This window comes from Polypterus senegalus, chromosome 1 (genome assembly GCF_016835505.1).
Source record: "Polypterus senegalus isolate Bchr_013 chromosome 1, ASM1683550v1, whole genome shotgun sequence".
Classification (NCBI taxonomy): domain Eukaryota; kingdom Metazoa; phylum Chordata; class Cladistia; order Polypteriformes; family Polypteridae; genus Polypterus; species Polypterus senegalus.
The window spans coordinates 152,201,549-152,219,570 of NC_053154.1; the positions used below are offsets into that span (position 1 = coordinate 152,201,549).

At 36.2% G+C, this 18,022-nt stretch overlaps 1 protein-coding gene across 1 annotated transcript in view; it reads right to left on the bottom strand.

Annotated features, from left to right (window-relative positions):
- Positions 1–8,519: 8,519 nt before the first annotated feature.
- LOC120537055 (phospholipid scramblase 1-like) overlaps positions 8,520–18,022 on the bottom strand; it is a gene marked incomplete at its 5' end in the record, with an annotated part of 35,819 nt that continues 26,316 nt past the window's right edge. The window contains 3 exons of the mRNA XM_039765715.1: positions 8,520–8,677; positions 16,244–16,320; positions 17,246–17,407. Coding sequence (XP_039621649.1) covers positions 16,279–16,320; positions 17,246–17,407 — 204 coding nt within the window. The remainder of the gene's footprint in view (positions 8,678–16,243; positions 16,321–17,245; positions 17,408–18,022) is intronic.

The window sequence follows — 18,022 nt, forward strand, 5'->3', positions numbered from 1 at the left end:
GGAGCCAGCATCTTTGACAGCTCTAAATGACAGAGACGCAGCATGAATCAAGGATACTGAAGATTTAGCGAGAGCTTATTGTGAAATGCACTAGCAAAATTAGGGGTTGATTTATTATTTTTATCACTGCTTCTATTTGTAGCTTGAAGAAAGTGGAAGACTGTGCATCATTTGAACTGTCTGTCAGTATGTCTCCCTTTTAAAATACTACACAAGAATAGTTTTGGTCTGGAGAGGTACTGCTTTATAAATGGACTTAAAAATCTTTTTCAAAGAGAAATCTTCAAATTTACAAAACTTACCGAAGCTCAATTTTAAAATAATCAAATTGTTGTTCATCATTTCTACAGATTCTCACAGCATAATACTATTTTACACCGCATAAATAGATATGTAATGCTTTAATTAAACTGACAAAAATAATGTTATGAAAATGTGCTGTTGAAATAGATTCAAAAGCAAAAAACTTATATGAACTCTGAATAAATGTGTTGGCTGTGCTATGTGGATGGCAAATGGAGGTAAATGTAAAAATATTCTACAGTACACAGTGAAAGAGAAATGAACAAAGCTCACATTTCCAAATGATGTTTAATTCATTCACCTTTGTATTCTGCAATGGCATTAGTGAGTGGCAGGTAGAATGAAATGTCACACAACACTTTTATCTTTGAAGAAACTTTTGAAATGCAGTTTTGTATATAGAATAGCAACTGTGGAACTCAAACAAGCATTAGGCACTATAAAACAGTGATTACTGTTTAAGGCTAAATGCTTATAATCATACACACAATTAACAACCATTTATATTTAAATTATTTTGAATTTTTACTGTTGAAAGACAAAAATATTTTCGAGGACACAGCAAAAGTTTAACAACACCATTTTTTATGGCTAGTAATCTCTCTATTATAAAAGAAAATCTTGAGATGAGACGAGACTATTGCCAAGAGATTTTTTCAAGTTGGTAGAGGGAGTCCCGCCTTCTTCTCAACCACTTCCAGTTCACGGCTCATGGCCACGGTCCTCTCACATCTCATTCGTGTGAATGCTTTAGTCATACACAGTTCTTGCACTCTCAGCTCTTATAAATTTTTACGTTTTCCTCACTTTCAGTTCCCAATAAAAGAAGACTTATTATGTCCAAATCTTATTGAAGAATTCTATCCCGAAGGGTTATCAACAGAAGAAATGAGTACACAGGCAATCCTCACACCGAGAAACAATTAAGTCAAACAAATTAACTCGAAAATTGTCGACTGGTTACAGGGCAAATTGGTTAAATGTGTATCAATAGACTATGCTGAAAAAGTTGGTGGTGATGGTGCAGAAGATGAAAACATCAACTTACAATATCCCATAAAATATCTACAACCGTTAACGCTGCCAACCAAATTACTGTTGACAGAAGGATGTATAGTAATGTTAGTGCATAATTTATGTATGAGTGATGACAAGAAAGGTAATGCAGTACATATTCCATGGATAATATTAGACACCAAAGGAGATCTTGATATGCCATTTGTATTAAAACGTTTACAGTTTCCCGTTAGAATAGCTTTTGTTGTGACAATTAACAAATCACAGATACAAACATTCAAAAAATTTGGTTTATTTATTTGAGAGAAAGAAACCATATTCACTCACAGGTAAGTTATACATTGCGTTGTCACGATGCAAGTCCAAACACGGAATCAAAATTCAATACGATATTGATGAAAAGTTAATTTCAAATATTGTTTCTACTGAAGTTTTACAGTAAAAGTGTAAGTTTATAAAGTATTTGCGTGTTACTTTCAAAGCCAAACAGAACAAAAATGTGTAAAGCAAAAAATACCTCTAATTTTCTTTCAATTTATTACGTTTTACTATTTTTTACTATGGTTAATTACTCGCTGTAATGTAAAATAGTTACTTCTAGAATGCATATGTAACAATTCCCAAGAAAATAACAATCTGTTTAAACTGTACATCCGCTTCCCCATACGCGAGCGGCAGAGCCGTGAAGTGGCTAGCACATAGCACCTACCTGGGGGTTTGGTGAGCGAAGCGAGCAGGGGGCAGAGCCCCCTAGTTTACCAAATAATTTTTGAGCTTATTTTTGGGATAACTAGATATATTTGCTGCAATCGTTTGACTTGTACACAGTCTCTGTTAATTTCAACAGTATTGTACCACCAAGAAACAGAAACATGGATCTCCTTTATTGTACTAAATCCTGAACTCACAGTGACTTGTTCACTTCTTTATTGATTTCATTGACAATCCCATCTAAAAAGGGTACCAAAGAAATGAAAATCTAAGGAAGCAGCATCAGTGCTGTAGAGTGAATAGAGTATGGTACATTCATATTTTGGGTTTAATTTCTGTTCTTTTCAGATTTTTTATTTTGGCCATACATTGTCATGCTGAAGGAGGGTTTCGGCATCACCATCTTCTACAACTTTTTAAGAGTTGGTGTCACCGCATGACATAATGTGTAAAATCACCCCTTCACTATCCCAAATAACACTGGGCATGTTTTTCCCTGCTAACAGGGTAACTTTAAACAACTTTTGTCTGAAAAGTTTGAAGACTCCATTCTGTTCACATCATTTTGAAATCTACTTAGAAAGTTACAGATTCATATTTTTTCCTCAGTAATGAATTGTGACAGAAAATGTTCACCCCCAGATTTAAAACAGGGAGAAGACCTAAAACATATCACTTTTCTCACAGTTTTGCGATTGATGATTGGACTTTGTGGAATCCAACGTGGAATATCCTAAGGCAAAAATAATGTTATTTACACTTTCCTTGGAAACTGAGAAGTTAGTTGCAAGCTTTCTGGTTTTGATCGGTCTGCCCTGTCAGAAGACTTCATCAGAATGTTGAGTAACTCTGAAGTAACTGCTGCTGTTGGTTAGCCAAAGCGATGTGTCAATGAACCCTGCTTGGCCTTTCTCAGAACCCACAGCCCAGCGAGAAACAATGCTGTCATCATTTTGTACATTTTTAACTGCCTGTGAACATTTGTTACTGATTCCTCCTGCACATGTGTAAGGAAGCAGATTGTTCAGTAGCACTGAAGTAGCCAGCAGGGCATTTCAAATTATTGTAACTACAGAACATCCTACAGATATGCCTATCAATTTTAATAGAAGGAAAGAAAGTACTGCAGCATTTTTAAGTCTTCTACTATAGTTAACTCTACATAACTTTGGTATATGATCTTGTGAAAGTGCATACCATATCTGCAAATAGTCAAGAAAATAAAGAAGGTAAGATGAATTCATAGAAAAAAATATACATTAATATAGTAAAGAAAATACTTGTTTCAGATTCTTTATGGTTGAAAAGGAATGACAAATAAAAGCTGAATTAAACTGGAATACAAGCAAAAATGTATCTAGGGATACACTGCTGAAAATATTAGGTCAGTTACTTGCAAACATTGGGAGGCCAAGGAGAAACAGTGAGGTTTTCTGTTTGTTTTGAATGAGGATGAATTCTTACTGACAAGCGCATAGTGTAGGAGATCCAAAAATCTGAGGAGCCATAAAACTAATAAAGAGCTTGCCAAGAGCTTTGAGAAGAACTAGACTCTCAAAACAAATATGCACTGCAGTGTTGGTAAAGGCCAGCACATCCTTTAGAAACAGGGATTAACACTGTAGTTAATTGCCTTTTACTTTTCTGAAACATAGAGTTGTGCTGTAATGTAACATCCAAAGGAATCAGCAAATTTTGAATTGATTTTATATGACAGCATACATAGTGAGCCAGTTTTGATTTTATATGGCACTACAGTTTCCCAAACGCACTTTACAAAGACAACTTTCCCCATTCTTCCTTAGTTCATATAGCATTTTTCTGAGTGCTAATAAAAACTTGGAATCCACACAATTCATATTGGAGTAAATCATCAGTCCATTCATTTTCTTAAGAAACTATTTGTCTAGTATAGAGTTTCCTTGAAATGGACTGTCTCTTATCAATTTTAGATTCAAGGGAGGAATCAACCCTGACCAAGCCACCAGTCAGTTGTAGGAAAAGATTAGATACACATCCATATTCATTCTTACTGTGTCAATTTAGAGAAACTGTTTCACAATATATATATTTATCATGACAGTGCAACTTGAAGTACAGTCCTCAAAAAAGACCTTGAAGACACTGAGAGATCATCCAGTTTTACACAGTAGCCATGGGGCTGTGAAGCCGCAGCAAATAACTGCTACTCTACCATGCAAACCATCAATAATTTGATCTATTTTATATATATGCTGTCATTGTTAGAATTATGAAGAAACACTTTACAAAGCAATAAAAACTGTTATTTATTTAGCACTTCTCACACTAAGAATTATCACAAGTCACTTTACAAAGCAATTAGCTGTCTTTCTTTACACATCAAAAACATAGTGTGCAATATTAAAGAATTTGACAAAATTAAATGTTAACAAATTAGTCTTTATATGTACAATAGCATATGTAATTCTATTTACTGTATAATGAATTATGTCATAAACTATTTTACAAACAATGAATGTCAAATTTCATAAATTAGTCCATGTTTTAAGTCCTTACTTTTTCCAATGAGTGTAAAGGCAAAACACTTTCCAAAGCAGTTAATATTACAATCTTTTGTTAATTCATATAGAAGCTTTTATATATACTGTAGCTTATAGTAAGATCTATGATAAGAAAAAAAAAAAAGCAATTTCATTTTACGCAAATCATCTTAAAAAGCCAAATAAGCATATTGATCAATGAATGGTTATTTCATTTTAAACTGTTTCATGGTAAGTGCTGTCACAAAGACCTTTGTAAAGCAAATATCACAATATGCTGCCATTAAGTGTGAGTGAAAGCATTCAGGTTTCAGAATGGCTATAATGAAGGTGACTTATTGCAAAGATCCAGTGAGACGCATGGAGCTCATCTCCTCTCCAGCAATGAAATAGCAGGACGTACTCAGTAGATGAAGCAGCTGTTCTGGGATATTGTGGCTGTTCTGCATAGCTGGCACATGAGATGCTGTGGGAGGGGCTCACTTGAAAGAAGGAAAATATGGTTGTTATGGTTACCACTGCAGGATTGTTATAATGTTAATGAGGTTTATTATCACACTGTGTTCTTTGAAAAGTTTTAACTGTGTAGCACTGGTTCTGGACCGACATCCTTTGAATTTTTATAAGTACAATTAAAGATCTAAAGCGACTTTTCTACAGATGAAGTAAACTAATAAGGGCCAAAACATGCAGTTTGCTCAATCCTCTTATTTAAAATGCAATCATTTTTCTTGTTTTATCCAGATTTTGAACCAGATTTATAGCTTCTAAAACCAGGGGATTGTGGGCAACTTTTATAAGAACAAACTTTTTGTATTTATTATGTTTTAATAGCAGTTTAAATTAAATTTCCATCTTTGAAAGGCAGTCTGCATTGTTATAGCATAGTACATAAGGAGACAAGCATAAAATAAAGTTCTCATATTTGAGTAATCCAGTCTGGATCCCTGGAGCTGGGAGCCTATAAGGGAAGCATTGGAGACAAGGCAGGAATCAACCCTGGACTGGACACCAGTTAATCACAGAGCCCACTAAGAAACACCAAAATGGGCAGACCGCAGTTTGTGAGACTCAAGGGCTGTGTTTCTGATAAAGATATGACCAACACTGGAGCACCACAAGGAACAGTCCTGCCTCCTTTTCTCTTTATTCCATACACCTCAGACTATAAATATAAGACCAGGTCATGTTACTTTTAGAAGTTCTCTGATGATTCTGTGCTTATGGATATGAGACAAGATACAGGAGTCAGGTGTTGAAATTTGTGTCTTGGTGCAAGCAGAACTGTCTGTATCTTAACACCAACAAAACCATGGAACTGGTTATTGACTTTTGTTGCACCAGACAGCCTCAATGTCTGGTCACTATTCAGGGAGGTTGGATGTGGTGGTGGTGGACTGCTACAGGTACTTGCGGGAGGTGGTCCTCTCCTACAAGTACTTGGTGATCTACATCAGTGATTGGTTGGACTGGTCTCAGAACACAGAATAACTATTTAAGTAAGGGTAGAGCAGGCTCTTTTTTCTCAGATGAGTCTGTGTTCCTCTGCGGTGGGCTGTTGCCCTGCCCAGGGTTTGTTTCCTGGGATTGGCTCCAGCAGACCCCCGTGACCCTGCAGTTAGGATATAGTGGGTTGGATAATGGATGGATGGATGGAGTCTGCGTTCTGTTAATGTAGGAAGTGATATCCTTCATATGTTCTACAACTCTGTGGCGGCCACTATAATTTTCTACGCTGTGGTGTGCTGAGCAGGTAACTTCACTTCAAGCGAGGCCAACAGAATTAACTACCTAATTAATAGGGTAGGCTCAGTTACAGGATGCACTGTGGACCCCCTCGAGGTAGTAGCAAAGGCGATACTTAAAACAAAACTGAGCTCCATTATGAACAATGCTACACATCCTCTCTCTGACACACCAATACTGAGGACTTTCAGTCATCAAATTATTCAGCAAAAGTATGTCAAGAAACTCTACTGGGGCTCCTTTATACCAGCAAAAACATCTGCATAATATCTGTGATAGTTAAGTCAGAAGTTTTCCTTCTTTTAAATTCTCTTCCTTTTCAGTCATTCCGGTGTGTGTTCAAACCATAGTGTGTGTGTGTGTGTGTGTATATATATATATATTTACTTATCTATCTGTCTATTTATGCAGGGGTGGAGTGGTGGCTCTGAGGCTAGGGATTTGCACTGGCAATGCCCAATCCTGTAAATGCCCAAAGTGACTCTACTTCGTTGAGCCCTTGAGCAAGGCCCTTAACCTGCAATTACTCCATCCTGGGTATGACATTAATCTGCATCCAACCCTGCATGTAGCCCTCCAACCTGCAGGGAAAACCTGGGGGTTGGTGGCAGAATTGGCACTCCAGCCACCATAAAAAACCTCACATTGGCTCCATTCCAACTGAACTAGTGTGGTGCTGAAGTGCACCCGTTGCATGGCATCACTCAGGCCCAAATCTGGGATACTGAGTTGGTTTGTCATGTGGTGGATGCGGCAACACACTAACAGCATGTGCTCCTAACCGCTCTCTCTATTTATGTATTTATTTATTTACAGATCTACTATTACAAGCCAAATTTCCACCCAGGGACAAATAAAGTTCTATCAATCTATCTAACCCTAATGAAGTTGTTTTGAAAACACTAGATACATGGAAGAAACCAGCACAGACAAGAAGCATAATGTGTAGAACCCACACTGCCATCTAGTAGACAAGCAGGCTTTACAGAAAAGATATCAATTGACTAATTTATCTAAAGACGTATGTGCCTCTATTCAGACAAACCAAGCCCCAATTCTACCACGTTTTCCTGCATTTTAATGATTTTCATAAAATGTTTATCACTATGTTCTTTTCTTTCTTCTAGTGCACAAGATGTGTAATTTCCTATTTATAGTATTCAAGTTTAATCATCATGGTAAAAAAAAAAACTCTTAAGAGATGTATAACTAAATGGTTAAAAGTATATGATATCCCAGGGTAAAACCTGGCCTGAGGCATCTTCTAGGATTGTTACCACAGCAAGGCAATGCCATATATTTAGTCTTGTTTGGATCCTTTTTTGGATCACTTTTTAGATGGATGTTTTTAAGGAGTATTTTAGCAAATATAATGAATAGTGTATTGTCCAACATATTTTGATATATGGCTGAGCAATGTCTTGAAATAAGTATCTATTGCCTTCTCAGCCTTTTACAATTAGGCCATTAATAGTGTACACAACCACTTCACATTATGAGTGCTATACATTTTGCAATATAAATTCAAAGCTAAAATGTTGGACATTTTCTAGTTTTGAATTATTCCATAATTGTACATTAATGCAAATCCTGTTATAAAACCCTTTATATGTGCAGTCAAAAAAAAAAAAAAAATGTCCAAGTTGTTTCACTTGAGACTGGAGGCGGTTGCCAAATTATATTTCTTTTACTGCACCACCACCTAGTGGTGGTTTTTAGGTACTCTTAGTATCCAAACTTAAAAAAAAGAGATAAACCAAGATACATTTTAATCTGCAATAAAATACCTCATTTTGATTAATTATGTTGATATAAATGATATAACATATCAGTCAGTTCAAATAAAGAACACACTTTAAAATGTTTTCAATATCTCTGAATATGTTTTCAAAGTATAAATGGGAAAAAATATGTTTTTCCTGATATATCCAAAATGCAGTTGTCCATTCAACCACCTAAATTTTGAATAAGCTAGAAGTGAAAACAGCATCATTTGTCATTTGAAAATAAACAGATTGCTTAAACTTAAACTTTCAGAGGGCTCCCACAGGAGAGAAGGTGAAAAATAACCCAGCAAGACCCAAAGGCAAATACCATATAACTCTTTTATTTGAAGGGTTAACATGTATTAATGCATTCATAGCTCTATATCATGATAATATTATGCAAAAATGTTTTTGATATCTTGTTAAGGAAAAATAAACATTTCAGTTCCTTCTCTGCACGCACTGCTTGATGCTTCCTTCCAACCGCTTTGGATTTTTCTCACTGTATAGAAATCCTGTTGGATGTCCCACCTTCATTAGTCAGATCTCTAGAAAATGGCATCATGCAGGCTCACTTCTTGAGTTGATCTACCATAACATCCTTGTGTTTTTCTGAAAAAAAAAAGATTATTATTTCTATTAACCTTGATGCTTTTCTTATTGTATGTATAAGTAAACTTCAGTAACTTCACACTAAATTCTGCTTGTCAGATATACTGCTAGTAAGGTTAAATCTTCTATAAATATTAATTCACTAAAGTCGACTAAAGACGTACTAATTGTTGATGTGTTTAGTACAAAAAAAATACAGAACAGAAATTTGAAAAATTAAATCAGTATATGTATACAGGAAAACAAATGTGCTGGTACAGGTGTTTCAGTTGAGTTCAATTCAATTCTTATTAAGCACACTCTCAGTTATAAGTTAAAAAGTGATACACAGTAATTATGGATAGTGTATGTGCAGAATGCAACATTAAATAATAGGCAAGAAACAATCAAGTACATAGCTCTGTAAAAATATAACCAATTTCTTAAAAGTTTCCTTAGAGCGTTTAAAGGTTTTTAGTCTCATATTCCACTATTCTACATCAGCTGCTCTCTAAAATGGATCATATTTTTTTTTCCAGTTTTTATATTTGTATACTGTCACACACATGCTCATGGGAGGCAGCTAAAGGGCTCAAATAGTAATAATTCCACATCTGACCAGGGAGTGGAGAGATGCACTGATTTTTTCTCTCAATCCTCTGCAGACCATTCACAGGAAATCCCACAGAATTCTGTGATGATGTCACTTCCTGCCCAGACAGTGTCACTTCCGGTTATAGCACCTGTGATGATGTCACTTCCTGTCCAGACCTTTAAAGCCGCCATCTTTGCCACATGTTATCAGTTCAGTTTTGGACTTTGAACCAGGTACAACTCTACAAAATCCAACCCTTTTTGCAGCCAGGGTATAATATATGGGTGGCTGCCCCAAACCTTTTTATGTCTCCTGTCCATTCTTGTGATAATACTTACTCGACATATCACCATAATCATGTCAAAACATGTAAAATGATACTAATACAAGGGATTACAAACTGAATCCATACCATTCTACTTTCTAAAACAGCTTAATCCTGAGCAGCGTCACAATGGCTGGACCCTATGTCGACAAGCTTTGCAGCCCAGTCAACTGGCCTTTCAAATGTAAATCACTTACTTATTCTCTGACAGTATTACATGCAATAAGAACAGAATATAAAACCATGCAGTTTATTCCAATGGATTGTCAGCACACATTTTTTAAAAAATGAATGAGGAAAACTACAGATCTGGGAAAATGTGACATGATGCCAAGTACCCAGAACATTGGGATGTTTGTGTCTGGAAGAGTAACCATTATAATTTTTTGATTCATTACACTCATATTGGTGTACTGAGTAATAGATACAGTCCAACAAACATCTTGCAGACTTTTGCAAACAAAAAAACAACAGTCAGTCAGCTTTCAACTAAGTTGAACAATGTTGAAGAAATCAGAATATCAGAATGCAGATCTTGTCATATTTCGACAAGGACAATGTATAGCAGCCAAAGGCTTAACTAAAGTATACTCCTCTGAGCAAAACATGGAAAGGTGTGCTATGAACAGTGTAATGCATGTTACTAATTCAAGTTGATGGGAAGACAAGAATTTGGAGAAAACCCAAAGTGTATGTGATCCTTTATCATGGGTGTCATCAATACAAACCAGGGATTGACATGGAATGGGTTAAAAGACAAAGTGCATTTGGAAGTTTGGAGTGGGGATGGTGGTGGTTGCATACTGGGTTGTGGTTGTCAGTGGAAAATACATTTTCAAAACATGCTGTTATAAAACACTAAGTGCACATTACTAGGTTTGTAAGGAATTATGTTCACATATGAAGTCAGAAGAAGGTCAGAAGTGTGTTTCCTCCTATTTTAGCTTGATTTACCCTTAAGGTGATGTATTTTTACCTGCAGTGAAGGTCTGTAACAGGGTAGCATATAAATTCAATTTAGCTTACCTCCACTCTGAAACAAAAAATCTGTTCTCTGCTTGTAAATTTAGATTTGTCTTTTGTAAGAATCAAACAGAACGATGAAAATGTCCTAAACTTTTCAAAAAAGTTTCACTGTTTATGACAGGGATCGGAGATTTTTAAAAGGACAGTTTTCAGTCTGAGGGATTTTAACTTCCTTTTAGTGGATTTTTTTATTAGGATTTTTAACCTCCATGTGACGCTGTTTTTATGGATTACTTATTTATGGAAGACTACACTGTTTTGAACACTTTGGTTGTAGATTTTTAATAAGAGTACTGATGCAGTTAGTTATGCACCTAATCCTTGCTTTGGGTGAGTGTCCTCATTTGGCAGACACATCCCTCAGGTATGTTGTCACCAGTAACAAGTTTGAGAGGTTCCCGCAAGGACCCGGTAGTGTGGAGCCAACCTGCACCATCACATTTGTGACTGGTCTATTTAAGATATGCAGAAGTGATAATATTATACTGTATACAGTAATCCCTTGCTATATCGCGCTTCGACTTTCGCGGCTTCACTCTATCGCGGATTTTATATGTAAGTATATCTAAATATATAATGCTAATTTTTCACTGCTTTGCGGGTTCTGCGGACAATGAATGGGTCTTTTTACTTCCTGTACATGCTTCCTCAGTTGGTTTGCCCAGTTGATTTCATACAAGGGACGCTATTGGTGAATGGCTGAGAAGCTAACCAATCAGAGCACGCAGTTAAGTTCCTGTGTGCTGAATGGCTCAGCGACGGATCGCTGAATTCGATTCTGCGGCGTTAACCAGGAAGTCTCGTCTCGCTCATTCAGCATCAACGTGTTTCGCTGTGTAAAGAGTTGTGCTCTTTTGTGTTTATCTTTGTGCATAGTCAAGCCCTTCATTATGGCTCCAAAATGATCTGCTCCTGCTACTGCTTCAGGGGCTGTGCCCAAGCGCCAATGGAAGATGTTAATGATTGCCAAAAAGGTAAACGTTTTGGATATGTTGAAGGAAGGGAAAAACGACACCGCTGTATGACGCTATTATGGCATCAATGAGGCTACGATTCTTTTTATTTAAAAAGTTGGAAAGGAATATAAGATCTACGGCCGCAGTGTCATTTTAACCAGGGTGCAAAATGAGTTGTAAGTGGATGTAATAAGGCAGTAGTCTGGATGGAATCTGCTTTAGGGATTTGGATTGAAGACTGCCGGAAGAAGAACAATGGCAGTGCTACACAGTCGCCTAAAGAGGCTTCTTTAGAAGGGCTGTAACGCTCTCCTTTGTTGTGCAGTAAAACTAAACTCATCGTTATCAGACAAGTCATCGTGTCATTGTTGGTGAGTAACCGTAATTAATTTTCTACTTACAGTACTTAGCACATGTACGTGCGTTTAGTGTCACTGTACACACATTTACTGTATACAATTTTTCTTGCATTGTACGTATTTATTGCTGTTGGCCTGTCTATCGTAATGGCTGTAACATATGTGATATCAGAGACACTCGGTATCTTTAAAATAATATTTAGGTTTTACTGTATATAAACAGTGTGTTTACATGCATAATTTCAATGAATCTGGATCTGGGTCTGGATCTGAATCTGGGTCTGGAATATGTAAGAGAATACAAAGGGTTTATGCTGTATAACTGTGCAGTTTATAAGGGCTTAAAATATATAAAAATAACCATACAAACATATGGTTTCTACTTAGCGGATTTTCACCTATCGCAGTGGGGTCTGGAACGCAACCCCCACGATCAAGGAGGAATTACTGTATAGTTAATTGTGTATTTCACAGTGCTAGAGCAATGTTCAGTTGAAAATAATGGAACCCCTAATTACCACAGGGTATTTTGCACACTGTTTAAACAGGAAACATTGAGTACATCTGAGCAACATTTCTGTGTCTCTGGATGTCTGAACATCACTGCTAAATGTGGGCGTCATTTCATGAGGGTAGCATATTTATCTGTGATTTTATTTATTGAGGAGAGTAATGCTCTATGCCACAAGGCCTGGAAAATCCAGAATGGTTCCAGGGACAAAACAGTAAATTCAGCCTGACACTATGGCTCCCCCAGTTCTCAGATCTCAAAACAGTCTCTTGCAAGTTAAGTGTCCAAGTCAGTTGGAGCAGAGATTCACTATTGCCTAATTAGCATTCCTAGCTGCACTCCTAAAATGTCTCAAGAAAATGAATCTGTTCTGAAGGTAAAACAAAGATAAACTGCATTTTAGGCAGAGTGACTGTACCAAATAAAGTGGCCACACTGTGTATGTTAATTAGTAGTACTGCAATAATAAATCCTTATTTTTAGAATATACCTTTCTTAATAAGCACCACCTGAATGAGGTTTAAATTAGCTTTAGCAACAAAGCTTTTTATAGTTTAAGTGCAGGCAATTGAAATGACTTATTGCAGGTCACACACTGTTGAGATTTGAATTCAGGAATTATTGTCCTCAGCTTCCTTTTACTAAACCTTGACTTAATTAGAATAACTGTGTTGTTCTATATCTATCAGCAAAGATATTTAAGACTGTTTCACTTTTCATGTAAATTCCCACACTAACCTTATGTGTAGAGCTGGGAATCGATTAAAGAAATTAACTGGTTATTCACATAAATGTAATTAATCTTGATTAATCACATCTAACTTTAAAACATGTAATTATAAAATTAATGCATAAATCATTAAGTAAATACACACTGAATCACATATTTAATGTAGAATCAACATAAAGGAATTTAAAAATAATTAATGGCATAGTTTAAACTTAAACAATGACCTTAAACCTGAACTTTTAACAAAATACTACTTCAGAAAATACAACCTGAATTTGAATGCCTTCCTAAAAGGCAATATGAAAATGAGGCCTATGTATTAATTATCAAATTGGCATACCACATGAGACACAGACATGTCAAAGTAAAAATTAAATGATTAACAAGAGTGTTGAATTTGAATGCACTGCTGAAGGCGGATTTAATTGAAAGAATAAGCATCTCTTAAATGGGCTTACATTAAAACTTGTGTTAAAACTCCACAAATACTCTCCCATTAACAACTTGATATTTATACTCTACACAAGTGTTTTTCAACTGGTGTGCCATGGAAATAACAGTGTAGTGCCTGAGTCCTTACCCTGAAAGAGACATGCTCCTCAGGTGGTTTAGACCTATCTGAGGAGGACAGGACAACATGGAGAAGCTGACAAAATAGCAGCTGTATGACTGCCATTGTACAGACACAGCACTTAGAGAGCACTTTAGCAGCCAGGAGACTTGTTGGGGGTCCATCTACATGGGTGTATGTTAGCCATAGAATATCGCAGAGCCGAGGGACACAGAGTTGACTGCCTTTATGAGCGGGAAAAGGAACAAAGCAGCTAGAAAATATACCCAAACTGCTCAGTAAGTGCTGTGTCTGCGAATGCCAATTTCTGAGCCTCTTTTTTTACCTTGTCCCACCTCTTCAGACAGTTTAACACATGTATAGACTTAATGCGTATCTTGTTGGTAGAATTGAGGTGTGCATTGGGATGTTTTGGGTTACAAAAAGTGTGCCACCACACAAATGGTTGGTTATGTTGCATCCCAACTGGAATCATGGATAGGGATAATTATTACACTTCTATTTCACCGAATTTTGTTATTCTATTACGACAGTCAGCACTGTAAGCTGGCTGGTAGACTGGCAAGTTAAATACAGATGTAGTTAGAGATTTATTTTTGTTTTAGTGCCTCCCAACAATAACTTATTTAGCACTTATGTTATATGACATTGATTCAATTATTGTACTGAAACATGAAATGAGAAAAAAAAGGGAATGTGCTATTTTTACTTCTGCAACTTTTTTCTGGCATTGCACCAGGACAATTGCCATAACCTCCCCACCCCATTTCCTTCCACTCCCCTGCACATATATCAGTATAAATTAAGAAAATGAACACCAGTGCTATATATTGACATGTGGTGTATCATTGTGAACTGCATAATACAAAATCTTAAACCTTTAAATGAAAACTTTTATTTCATAAAATTTTTAAAGGTACTATATACGAGGGGGAGTCAAGTTAAAGTTAGAAAATGTAATTTATTAGAAAATGAATGAACCTTAACACAACTGATGATGCCATTTCTCAATGTAGTTTCCACCCTTCTCAATGCCTGGATTCCAACAGAACAAAAAGGTCCCATTTTCTTACTTTAGCTTGACTCCCCCTTCTAAATATGGTACTGGATGTGCATGTAATTCTTTAGATACACACTTATTTGTAATATTGTTTTGTAATGTTAAAAAAAAAACATGAAAATACTGCCCTGCCAGAGGGGCTTTGCCACGTTGCTGGCCCTGGGTGCGACAATATTTTTTATCGCATAAAACAGGGCACATTAATCTAAAAAATGTATGTGTTTACTTTCTCAAGCCTATTATTAATATAAACAGACTAAACATTTTAACAGTTAATATTTTACTCTTTTTTTCTGTTTTGATTGAATCACAGTTTCTCAACCATGTTTGATCACTACTGATGGTCTTCTTTAAATTACAGGGTGGCCCATATTTATGTATATGATTGAAAAGGCTTTATTGTCAGGAAACTACCAATAGTATTATCAAGTAACATAATGGAACATGAACATTAAGAACCTTAAATGTTTTTTTATCCCCTGTTCTCCATGGTGTGGTCCACCAATGTGGCATCCAGATCGATACAAGCCTGAAAAAGAATCCAACTTTGAAAGGCATTTGTCACAACAGCTGTGTTGGCATCACTACCTGCTCCCTTTTCTTGCAAAATAGTACCGCTGATGTTAAATTTTGTGTTTATTCTTGCGATGGTTAGCACACTTGGGTCACTGCCTCCAAACTCATCTGCCATTCTCTGCATCACCACTGCATAGTTGTTTGTTGCAGAGTATAAACGCTGCCATTCTGTATTCAAACACAGCAGGGGTTGCCCGGTCCAGCACATCGTTACTCCCATTCTCAAGCTACACAGTGATGCCATTTTCGATACTTTTCGCGCAGTAGTTTAAATATTACAGCCTGTGAAATGTCACATACAGTACATAAATATGGGCCACCCTGTACTGTATATACATAAATAAACTTTTCAAAATGCAGTGACGCTGACAAAAAATATAAGAAGGTAATGTACAGTAGAACCTTGTATTATCTATTTCCAAATACACTCAGTAAGAGTGCCATCATTAGGATGAGTCTTCTTATCTCAGGGGTGTAGCAGCTTCTTTTCAAGAGGCCTTCATCTATCCCATCCCATGATGTTAGGGCTGAACTCTGCAAGTGCCTAGAATTCTCCTGTTCTGTGGTCTGAGATGCATGGATGACTGTGAAAATTTCACAGGGGAAACAACACCCCCAAACCCCCAAAGCTATTCGGTTGTGTAAAATGCATTGGGGATCTGCACACATTTTCAGACTAATGACATTATTAGGGGAAGGCTAAGGCCCAAAATGTGCTGCAGCTAGCAATGCCCCTGGACAGAAAACTCCAGAGCCATAGCAAGTCACATGAATTTGGAACAATGCAGAAAACTTTAATGTATAAACATTCAAATAAAACTATAAAGACAGCAAAGAAAACTTTTGATTTTATACCAGTTTAAGCTTATGACACTTACCATGACTTTTGAAACTATGGCACTTTCTTTGTTCACTATCTTTCTCGGTAAGGTCTTTCTTCAAAGAACATAAAATCCTGAAAAACAAAGAACTATTACTTTTTTATTTACTATTACTGTTACAAGTTTATCTAGATGTGTGAACTGCTATTTTGATGGTGAGCTGTATCTAATTTAAAGCATTTAGTGAGTGGTAGGTAGTGTAGCCGGGTGGTCAGCTGACCAGACTAAGTAGACTTGATACAATGCCCAAAAATGCTGCAACGGCTGCCAAAGGTGCATCTACTTAATACTGACTTAAAGAGCATAAATACTTAGGTGATCATTTATTTTGTGTTTTATATTTGTAAATAATTTAAACTATTTTGCAGATACTGTATTTGATTTTAACTTTGACATTATCTTGTGTTCTTTGATTGGTCAATTAAAAAAGCCAGACTAAATGCACTGTAATTCAGTATTGTATAACAATACTTTTTATAGGCACTGTACTTTGATAGTTAGCTCTGTGTAATCTAAAATGATCAAGTGGGAAGTAGGCTGTGTTACCTGGTGGTTAACTAACTAGACTATCTTGAGTTGTTACATGATGATGGCATAGACAGCTTTACTAATCCAGTCCCCTCAAAATGAGAAATGACAAAAATAAGATAGATAGATAGATAGATAGATAGATAGATAGATAGATAGATAGATAGATAGATAGATAGATAGATAGATAGAGTGATGTACTTTAAAGTTCCTAGCTAACTCTATTAGCATAATATTTGCATAAAGGGACAGAATATAAAATGAATTATGTCATATGGTTTATACACGCTATTATGAGAAGACAGGAGCAGAATATTATAGATTTGAAGGCAACCTAAGTTAAATTTATTACAAATAATTCAAATTACATTTTGACAAATCTCCATAAAATAAATCACAAATGGGAAATTTATTTGAAAACAAAAAGCACAGCATATGATCATTTTACACAAACTGGTAAAGAGAACTTACAATTAAGAAACAAGCACCAATCAATACAGCTTTTATTTTCACATCCAGGTCTTTTGGAAACTGTATTTCATAATTGTCCACATCAGTGAAAGCCTCTTTTATAAATCCACCCCACTGCTTTTTGATTTTTCCAACAAATGTAGTTTCATCAAGAGATGTCACCTGTGCATATTGGAAGATATGCATAGAATGTTGTGAATCACAGTGGGAAAGGGTTTGTTTGTCATGAATACACATCATACATTCATAAATAATAAAAATGTAAAAACGTCCTTCTTGACATGCTGTCAGCCACTCCTCCAGTCTCTTTCAAACCTACGTAACTCCTCTCAGGGCCTATTGTAGCATAGCATAAATGTCATTCCAGTGTCAGGTTTTTACTTATGCACAAACATAGACTCACATTTTTTGGGGGGGAAGGGGGGGTGTTTAATGTGGCAATTGAATATTGATAAGTAACCTAACTTGTCTGTTTATAGGGTGACACAAAATTCTACAACCAGGTTAATCCATTCCAGTGCCACTGGCAAGAGAGTAAGGCAAGAAAAACTCCAGACAGAGTGTGACTCCATGAAAAGACCTGCTCATACACACTACAGTCAATTAAGAGTGGCCAGTTAGTCTAATCTAAACATCTTTTGGGGATGAGGGTACTGAGAAGAAAATCCCATGTAGACAATGGGAAAATATGCTCACTCTAAACAAAACCTGTGGAGCTGCACACCAACAGTGCTAGACTGTGCCATCATGACAATAATTCAATTGTGATATTACTTA